The sequence below is a fragment of the Chrysochloris asiatica genome, unplaced genomic scaffold, assembly GCF_000296735.1.
Source record: "Chrysochloris asiatica unplaced genomic scaffold, ChrAsi1.0 scaffold00043, whole genome shotgun sequence".
NCBI classification, from domain to species: domain Eukaryota; kingdom Metazoa; phylum Chordata; class Mammalia; order Afrosoricida; family Chrysochloridae; genus Chrysochloris; species Chrysochloris asiatica.
In genome coordinates, this window is record NW_006408561.1 from 17,990,827 (window position 1) to 18,000,978 (window position 10,152).

Here is a 10,152-nt window from a genome sequence, read left to right on the forward strand (position 1 = left end):
CATTGATGTTGTTGTGGTCAAGTGCTGTTGAGTCGATTCCGACCCAAAGCAACCCTGTATAGGGTTTCAAAAGAGCAGCTGGTGAGCTTGAACTGCTGATCTTGCAGCTCAAACAGCTTTGCAGTCAGGCGCATTAACCCACAGCACCACACTAGGACTCCTCTCCATTGATGATAATGTTGTTTATAGGTTCAGTGATGAGGATTTTTGTTTTCTGTACATTTTCCATAGTTTTGTTTATATTTTCCTTAAGATCATCTGTAGTTTTCTCGATCTTTCTCAGTCTATTAAAGTTGCCTAATTAGGATTCTTTTAAATTCCTTATCAGGCAGTTCCTGTAGCATTTCTGGTGTTGCATTTTCTGACTCTACTTTGATCACTTATTTGAGGCTCTCTATCTTGTTTCTGTATGTAAACTGAAAATGTCTGTTTTCTGTGAGACATTATGGTGGTGTATTTATATTTAGTTGATGACTGTATATTGGTGTGTTCTCAGATCTCCTGGTGGATGTGGTAGAGAAAAGTGGGAATGCAGTTCTCTGTTCACTGTTGGGTTTTTTTTTTTCTTTCTTTCAGTTTTTTATTGTGAATGGAGTGAAGGTTTATTGACAAGATCATCAGCTTTACATTCAACAGATCATACACTTTGTTTCATTTCAAAAATTATAATCCCCTCTATGCAACAACAGTTGTCCTGCTTACTTCCTCTAGTTCCTACTTCCATTCCACCCAACTTCTCATCCCTCCTCAACTTTGTTCTTAGGAAAATGTTGCACTTTTGATTTTGAATGATTGACCATTCCATGGTGAGCATACCCTACTAGTATTGTTATTCCCTCCTATAAATCTATCTACTGCTTGGCTGATATTGGACCAAGAGGTTCTTTTCCAGACCTGAAAGGTGGTCAGGGGCCATAGTCTCAGGTGCTTCCATTCTATTTCTGACTAGTAAAACTGGCCTTTTTAAATTGTTATTTTTAAATAGTTTTGTGTTTTGTTCCACATTTTCTTCTACTCTATCCAGGACCCTCTAATGTGATCCCTTTCTGAACAGTTGGTAGTGGTAGCCTGACACTGTTAAGTTATTCTGGTTTCAGAGTTGTGAAGACTGATGTTCACACGTTCCATCAGTCTATTGGACTAATTGATTCCAAGCCTCTTCTATTCTTATTACTCTGAGACCAATAACTTATTACTGTGAGACCAAAAGTTCATGAGCTTTCAATGAAAGGAGCTCTGGTAGCATAGTTATGAGTCGGGCTTCTAGTCTCATGGTCAGCAGTTCGAAACTACCAGTGGTTCCATGGAAAAAAAATGAGGTTTTCTGCTCCTGTTAAGATTTACAGCCTTAGAAACCTTATACAGGTTCACTATGAGTTGGAACCGACGCCATGGTGCATAACCATCAACCATCACTCTCCCAGGTAGAAAGCAGGACATTATCTTTGTGAACTATGTTATGCCAGTTGACTATGGTGTCCCCTGAGACTATGGTCCTGAGTTCCCAGGCCAGCTCAACAACTCATTGCCTTAAGATATTTGATAATAATCTAGAAAGATTTCATCATTTTGCTTGCTGTGTGTTCTACCATATTCACAGTTGTGTTTGCAGGAAAGTTAAATACTCATGTGCAAATATACTTTTTCAAGTTCTTATATATTTGTGGGATATGTGTGTATATATATATATCCCTTACCCATTCAGCCTACATCTCATTCCTTGTTTCTACACACAGAACACTGTTGTTCCAAGGTTGCGTATATATACATCACCACGTACCTTCATCCCCTTTAACCCTTGCATACCTCCCTGTGTCTTCATCATTCTTCTGCCAACCTCCCTCTTCTTGTATTTTGCCCTCCTTATCACCTGAGATGTGGCATGTTGTGGGTTAATGTACTGGACTGCAAAGTTGGTGGTTCAAGCTCATGAACTACTCCTCAGAAACCCTATGCAGAGTCAGTATGAGTTGGAACCAACTCGACGGCACTTAACAACAACAATCACCTGAGCTAACATGTGTCTACCCTGCAATCAATTACTCTCCCCTCCCTCCCACCCCTGGTAACCATCAAAGAATGTTTTTGTTTTTTTTTTAAATTAAATGTTTTTATTTTGCATTGAGTGAAAGTTTACAGGGCACATCATCAGCTTCACATTCAACCATTCATATAGCTTGTTTCATTACATTGATTATTATCCCCGCTATATATCATCAGTTTACAGTGTTTCTCTCTATCCTCTTTAGCTTTTTTTTTTTTTTTTTGGATGGGGGGGGACTTGGCTTATTGGAATTTACAGTCTCGGCTTTTAGGGGAGGTTTTTACATTTGTCTGTGGATATCCAGGGCTCACGTATGAGATTACTAACAAGCATTACTGAATAATCAGATGAGGGACAGTTTGTTATGTCTACTAGGTGGCTAGAGTCTGATCCTCAGAGCCTATGGTTTGGACGGTCAACAACGCTTGGGCCCACAGGGGCTTGGCCTCCTGACCGGGTCTGTGCTGTCTGCATCTGAGTCCTCCTTATTTATTGATTGTTTAAGGGACGCTGCCTGTCTTAGGTGGTCAGTGCGAATTCCTCAGTCTTACCAGTCATTGAGACTCATTGCAGCATGGCAATGTCTCTGTCTTAAGTAGCCGAGGTTCCACGTGATCCTTACCCGTCTCTGGCCACACGTCCAGCATAAACAGCCGCCATCCGAGGAAGGCAGGGAGGGAGGAGATCAGCTGGGGACCCCATGTGCCTGATGTTGCCAGCCCACCACCTGCTCTAAGGTGACCAAGCAGGATCACTATGCTGAGGTTCAATCCAGTTCCTAGGGGATCTTATTCTCTAGCATGGGTAGCAAATGGGTAGCCACGCAGTGTTCACTTTGAGAATTACTTATATCATAAAATTGAGCGTGTAGCTGATGAATATCCCCAGACAAGTGTATATTGTTCCACAACCTCCTACAATGCTGTTGGATTAAGTTCCAATTAATTTCTGGGTTACTGAAAGATAACACAAATCTACTTATACCTTGGGTAACCTTAGCTGGGAGTGTAGTCTGGATATATTGGGTCTTATTTCCCTTAAGCGGTCTTCCTTTCTCTAAAGCATTTAGCCTGTTTTGTGAGCCTTTGTCTATTTACTCTCAGATCATATGAGCGAGACTAATGTCCCTAGACATTTGATTTACATGATGGGCAGGGCAAAACAAAGAATGTTTTTTAATATGAAAACCTTTTCTTAAGTTTTCACAATGGTGTCATACAATATTTGTCCTAAATTCACAATGGTTTCATAGTCAACATTTGACTAAATTCACTAAGCATAATATTCTTCAGGTTCATCCATGTTATGAGGTGTTTTGCAAATTGATTATTCTTCTTCAGTATTGCATAGTATTCCATTGTGTGTATGTCCCAAAGTTTATTTGTCCATATTTCCATTGTTGGGCACTTAGCTGTCTCCATCTTTTTGTTATTGTGAATAGTACTGCAGTGCACATCAGTGTACATATATCTACTCGTCTGCTGGTTCTTATTTCTTGTGCATCTGTACCAAGTTGAGAGATTGTTGGATCATGTGGTATTTCTGTTTCCAACTTTCTAAGGATGCACCATACCATTTTCCAGAGTGGTTGAACCATTTTACAGTCCCACAGTATTGTAGGAGGATCCCAGTCTCTCCACACCCTTGCCAATGTTTTCTGTTTTTTTGAACTTTGCTATTAATGCTGGTGTGAGATGATATCTCATTGTTGTTTTGATCTGCATCTCTGTCATGGCTAATGATCACGAACATTTCTTCATATGTTTGTTAGCTGCCTGAATGTCTTCCTTGATGAAGTGTCTGTTCATGACCTGTGCCCATTTTTTAATTAGGTTGTTTGTCTTGTTCTTACAGAGGTGTTGTAGTTTTCTATAAATTTTAAATATTATTTCCTTTTCTGATATGTCATTGCAAAAGAGTTTTTCCCATTCTATGGGCTCCCTTTTTATTCTTGATGAAGTCTCTAGATACTCATAAATGTCTAATTTTTAGGAGTTTCCAGTCATTTATATTGTCTTCTCATGTTTATGTGTTTCTTATAATGTGTAGTAGTGTACTGATGTCAGGTATTAGACAAGTTTTTCCCTATTTTTCCATTAGTGATCCTTTTAGCCCTAGGCTTTATTTACATTTAAGTCTTTAATCCATGTTGAATTTGTTTTTGAATATGGTGTGTGATATGGGTCTTTTTTCATTCTTATGCAAATGGATTTCCAGTGTGTAGATAAATATTATTTCTTTAAATATCCAGAAGTAGAATAACTGGATTAAAGAATATACATTTTTAATGGATTTTGGTGCATCTTTCTAAATTGTCCACTAGAATGACTGTAACATTTATTCCAAAGACCTTCTTTGTACATAGTGGAAGTAGAATAATATTGTTTGGAGCTCTGGTAGCATAGTGGTTACGAATCAGGTTGTGAACCGCAAGGTTAGCAGTTCAAAACTACCAGCTGCTTCGCGGGAGAAAGATGAGGCTTTCTGCTCCTGTAAAGATTTACAGCTTAGGAAACCCTGTTCAGGGTCGCTATGGGTCGGAACCGACTCAACAGCACTTAACAACAACAACAAAAATAACTTTGGTGTTAAAATTATTTATTTAGTTCATATAAGTTTAGAAATTAGTTTGTAGTCACAGTGTGTTTACACATTTGTGTGCACATGTGTTTTTGTGGGTGTGTATGAGGCAGTCTTATCCTGTGGGAAGAAAAAAATTGTTTAACATAATTTATCCAGGTTACTATAGATACTGTAAGAATTCTTAAGTGATAGAATGAATTTTGTAACTTCATAAATGTAAAAGAAAGGAGGGGTGTAGTTAAAGATTATATTGATATTTTAGGATGGGAGCTAAAATCATTTAAAATCCATAAGACTACTTAGGAGCTTCTCTGTAATACAATTTATAACTCTAACTGTATGACTGTCTATGATCTTTCTTGAGTTTGACACATTTCTGCTGATATTTGTTAAATGTGGGTCCAAATTAATTAATTAGTAAAAATTTTTATTTGAATTAACATTGTTCCTGAGGTTATTGGCAGTTAACTGGTTAAGTCAGTTTCTAGGAGGTGGGTCTTTTAATTTGGGTGTTCACTGACACTGTTAAGAATCTTCAGACATTTGAGAAACCCACAGACATTTGGCTGTAACTTTAGTAGATTTTTAGTCATGTTGAAGCCTGTCTTTGGACTTAAGCTAAATAACTCATATTCTAGAGACTCCTTTTGCTAGGAACTTGAAGTGAGCCTATGGGGCTTGCCAAAATAGAGAGTGCATAAGATAAATAAAGTACATATGAGGTTTGTTTGAGGTGTAATCTGATTTCACTTTTATGGTAAAAAGTTAGTTTTGTGTTTCTTCTGGTATCTGTAAAACGTTACTAACATTACCACATTCACAAAAATACCTTTTAGTTGTGTGCCCATTGAATCAATTCTGACTGAGAGTGACCCTGTAGGATGTAATACAACTGTCTCTAGGGTTTCCTCGGTTATTATTTTTATTGAAGCAGATTACCAGAGCTTTTCTCCCATGGAACAGCTTGGGGGGCTCAGACTTCTTGCTTAGTAGCAAAGTGTTTAACCTTTGCACCACCAGGACATTACTTCACTTATAAAAGCATTGTATGGTTTCACATAATTAAATTAAATAGGGTAATAAATTAGATTTTTCCAAATATAAATTTTAATGTGCTGTTTTTCATTGTAATAGTGTTAGAATTTTCAAAGAATTCACTGAATTATTTATCTTTGGAAATGTAGGAACCAATGATGCCCATGGACCAGTCTTCCATGCATTCAGACCACCCACAGACAGGTAAGAGCAATGCTGGCATACACTGTTGTTCATTAACAAAGTAGCATGCAAGCCCTTCTTTTGGTGGTGTTTTGTTTTTCCCAAATAAGAGTAGGTAGACATATTCTGTAGTGGTATTATTGGTCCAATACTAAGCATACCCAGTTGGCATTTTAAAATATCTTTGTGTAAACTAAAACAAAATGAGTTCTTTCTAGTTCAGATAAATTTCTTTTGAAATCCCTTTAAGTTCAGCAAACTTGGGTTTTTTCCCTCCCCTAAATAATGAGAACATATGAAGTTGCTCTTGTAGACTTAGTTAGTATACTAACTTAGTATATAACCATACTAACAGGGTCCAAGTGATTTGTTTTTATTAACAGTTTTTTATTACATGTAGAAATTATGTAAAAGATAAACATCAGTCACATGAATTAAATATCAAATATGTACAGAACTTTAAATACTTCTCTAGAAACTTTGGAGGTCAGCTAGAGGAGGCAGAGCTGACTCAGGAAAAGGAGAAGGCAAGGGAGTTTTTCTGGAATGACAGAATGTAGTCTTGGAAGAAGCAGATTATATGAAACAGGCTTTTCTGCTCCTGAGTAGTCCCATCTTTGTTAGTTTTTTACTATGTCGTAGTGTGTTGAGTATGAAGAGAGTGAAAAGTCAAAATAAAGTAATTAAATAGTGCTTACACAAAGTTGCCCTTATAGAAGTTGTTTATTTTGTAAAGAGGGGAAATGTTTTTTAAAAAAGGTAAAATACTTTCTAAAACTACTACTTGACTACCAGGTTTGTCTTTGCTGTCTAATTTACTCCCTTTAAAGATTACATATAATTTATTACTACTAGGTCAGGAATTTAATTTTAAATAATGAAAACGTTTTCAGAAGTAAAATCAAATTGAGAAAAATTTTATGTTAAATTCATTTAATGAATGCTATGTTGTTTACCTCTATTTTTATGTTTGGGATTGGATTTTTAGTGATTCCATATAATCCTCGAAGTCATGATAGTTTGGATCAAGTTGGTGAAGAAAAGGAGGTAAGATACTTTATTTTATTGTATGCCATTTTATCAGCTTTTTAATAAAGCTTTCCAGCTTAAAAATATGGTAAACTGACCCCCTTACTTCTTGAATCATAGTAGTAAACTACAAAAATAATTTGTAATGATGCCAGAGTTTTATTCTAATTTAATTATTAATTAATTTATTACTTTTAGCTTAAATTAGCACAGAATTTGGTAGGGTAATGTATTTTCATTTTAAGATAACATAATCTAGAAATTATTTTAAGAATAGTATTTAGAATATTTGATAGTATTCTTTGAAATATGGTATATTGTAAACCTTTCTATTTTGTGGGCTAAATGTTTATTTTAAATAAAGTATAAATGATTAAGCATTTTAACTGCCACTGTTCTTTCTGTTAATACATTTTATCAGTCTTTAAAACAAAATTAAAAAATCATTTTGAGTTAAAAATATTTCATGAAAATTATAGTTAATTTTTTGAAGAAAGATGGTAGTGAAAGAGATTAACATCCTTCACACCTACTACTCCTCTTTTGATGCCTCAGAGATAACCCTCTGTAACCATTTCCATTTAATAACCTGTGTTTCTCAATTTTTCTGTTTTATTAATTTCTGGAGATGAAAGATTTCATTACCTCCCCTGTTTTTTCTTTGTGATGTTTGACAATTAAGTGTTACTCTTCTCTTGCTTTTTTAAAAGGAAAACAAAACTTTTTTATTATAGAAAGTTTCAAACATAAATAAAAGTAGTGTTATTCAATGCTGTTGAGTTGGGTCCGACTCATATCTTAGTTTTTTATTCTGTCAAGTTTAGTCAATATTTTGTTTCTCCGTTAACCGTCCTTGCTCTTTCTTCCAGCTTTTCTTTTTATCTATGTATTTATTTCTATGTTGCAAAGATTGTTAACATTTATATTCTGTCCTACGTCTATAAGCAAATCTTATGTTCTTCATAGTTGAACTGATCATTTAAAGGAAGAAATTTCTAATAAGGATTGAATTATCTGTTCTCCTGGAACTATAAGTTGCTAATGTTTCTTTCTGTCTGATGCTTTTTTTATACATTTTTGTTCTTTTTGGGGATTCTTGTTGTCTTTATTATTATTTTTTGATTATTTATCAAAGACTTTAAGATTTTAAATATGTTTTTAAATAGAAGAATAACTACATACAGAAAAGTACACATATCATACGTGTAAGTAATAGCTAGATGAATTTTTCACAAAGTGAAAACTATGTAATGACCATGCAGATCAAGAAATAGGCCCTACCAGTATCCCAGAAGCCTATATTGTTCCTTCTACTCACTAACACTCCTTCTTCCTTTATAGGTTACTGTTGTGTTAACACCACATTAGTTTGCTTTATTTTTCTTAACCTTTTTAAAATGGAATCATATATTATGTGTTCTTTTGTGTCTGGCTTCTTTCACTCAATCTTACCTTGATGAAGTTTAGCCATGGTGTTTTATATAACAATGTTTCATTTTCATTGGCTCCATTTATCTATTCTATGGTTAATATTTTTTCCCTTTCCACTGCAGGGTTATTATGATATACTACTATGAACATTCTTGTAAATATGGCTTGTTAATCTGTTTGGTATATAACTAGGAGTGGAATTGAGTCTTGTGTACATTTAATTGGAATAGATAATACCAAATAATTTTCCAATGTGTTTATATCAGTTTATACTTTCACTAACAATGTATGAAAGTTCTGTGCACTCCATGTTCTTGTCAACACTTTTAATTTTAAACAGTATTTTGAACATGTGATAGCTTATGGTTTTAATTTTAATTTCCTTGATGAACATCTTTTCATATTTAGTGGCCATTGGATATCATCTTTTACAAATTATCTGTTCATATCTCTTTTACTCACTTAGAAAAAATGGGTGCTCGTCCTTTGTCTTACTGATTTTATACTTTTTAAAAAAATATATATTCTCAATATTAGGCTCTTACCACTCGTATATTAGTAATTTCCTAGTCTGTGACTTGTGTTTTAATATTATTTATTTTGTTCTTGTTTGTTGTTGAGAACGTACACAGCAAAACATGCACACCAATTAAGTAGTTTCTACTAACACTGATTGCATTCTTCAAGTTGTGCAGTTAGTCTCATTTTCCTTTTCTGAGTTGTTCTTTCCACATGGACATAAATTTACTGCCCTCTGATAGCGTAGAGGTTACAAATCAAGCTGCTAACCTCAGGGTCAGCAGTTCGAAACTACCAGCTGTTCCACCGGAGAAAGATGAGGTTTTCTGCTCCCGTAAAGATTTACAGCCTTGGAAACCCCGTACAGGGTCACTATGAGTCGGAACCGACTCCACGGCACATAACCACCACTAACCAAAGTTCTTACCAAGGAGCTCTGGCAGTGTAATGGTTATGAGTCAGCCTGATTCCCTCAAGGTCAGCTGTTGGAAACTACCAGCTGCTCTGTGGGAGAAAGACAAGGTGTTCTACTCCAGTAAAGATTTACAGCCTCAGAACCCCTATGCAGGATTGCTGTGAGTCAGAACTGACTCCATGGCACACTGTCACCACCACCATAGTTCTTACCGGTATCCTGGTGTGGTGCTATGGGATAAAGCGCGGGACTGCAAAGCTGGTTTGAACCACAAGGTCAGCAATTCAAGCTCACCAGCCGCTCCTGAGAAACCCTGTACAGGATAGCTGTGAGTCAGAACCAACTCAAAAGGCACTTAATGACAGCAAAGTTCTTACATACTTTATAATAGTATATTCTGATGACCAGATATTTTTTGTTTTTTTAAGGTAGCCCAATACGTCAATCAGCCTTTTCCTCTAGGGTATGTTTTTTGGGTTTTAAGAAACCTCTGCCTTTCTGAAGAACATGAAAATAGTCTCTATATTATTTTCTACAAGTATTATTGTTTTACCTTATACAATTTAGTTATGCAAGCCACCTGAATTTTTATATGTAGTGTGAAGTAGAATAAAAATTTGTTTATTTTTTTATATTCATTTGACTTAAAATCATTTATTGAAAAGATTATTGTTACTCTATAATCTGTGGAAGGAGAAGTTGGAAGAGCTCCATATCATTAGTGAAGACAAGGCCAGGGGCAGACTGTGGAACAGACCATCAATTACTGATATGCAAATTCAAATTGAAACTGAAGAAAATGAAAACACGTCTACGAGAGCCAAAATATGACCTTGAATTTATCCCACCTGAATTTAGAGATCATCTGAAGAACAGATTTGATGCATTGGATACTAAAGACCGAAGACCAGAA

The 10,152-nt window shown here is 35.5% G+C and overlaps 1 protein-coding gene across 1 annotated transcript in view; it reads left to right on the plus strand.

Annotated features, from left to right (window-relative positions):
• The window catches only part of PRKCI (protein kinase C, iota), a 136,262-nt gene that overhangs the window by 60,539 nt on the left and 65,571 nt on the right, over positions 1-10,152 (plus strand). The window contains exons 7-8 of the mRNA XM_006861825.1: positions 5,812-5,866; positions 6,834-6,892. Of these exons, the coding sequence (XP_006861887.1) occupies positions 5,812-5,866; positions 6,834-6,892 (114 nt within the window). The remainder of the gene's footprint in view (positions 1-5,811; positions 5,867-6,833; positions 6,893-10,152) is intronic.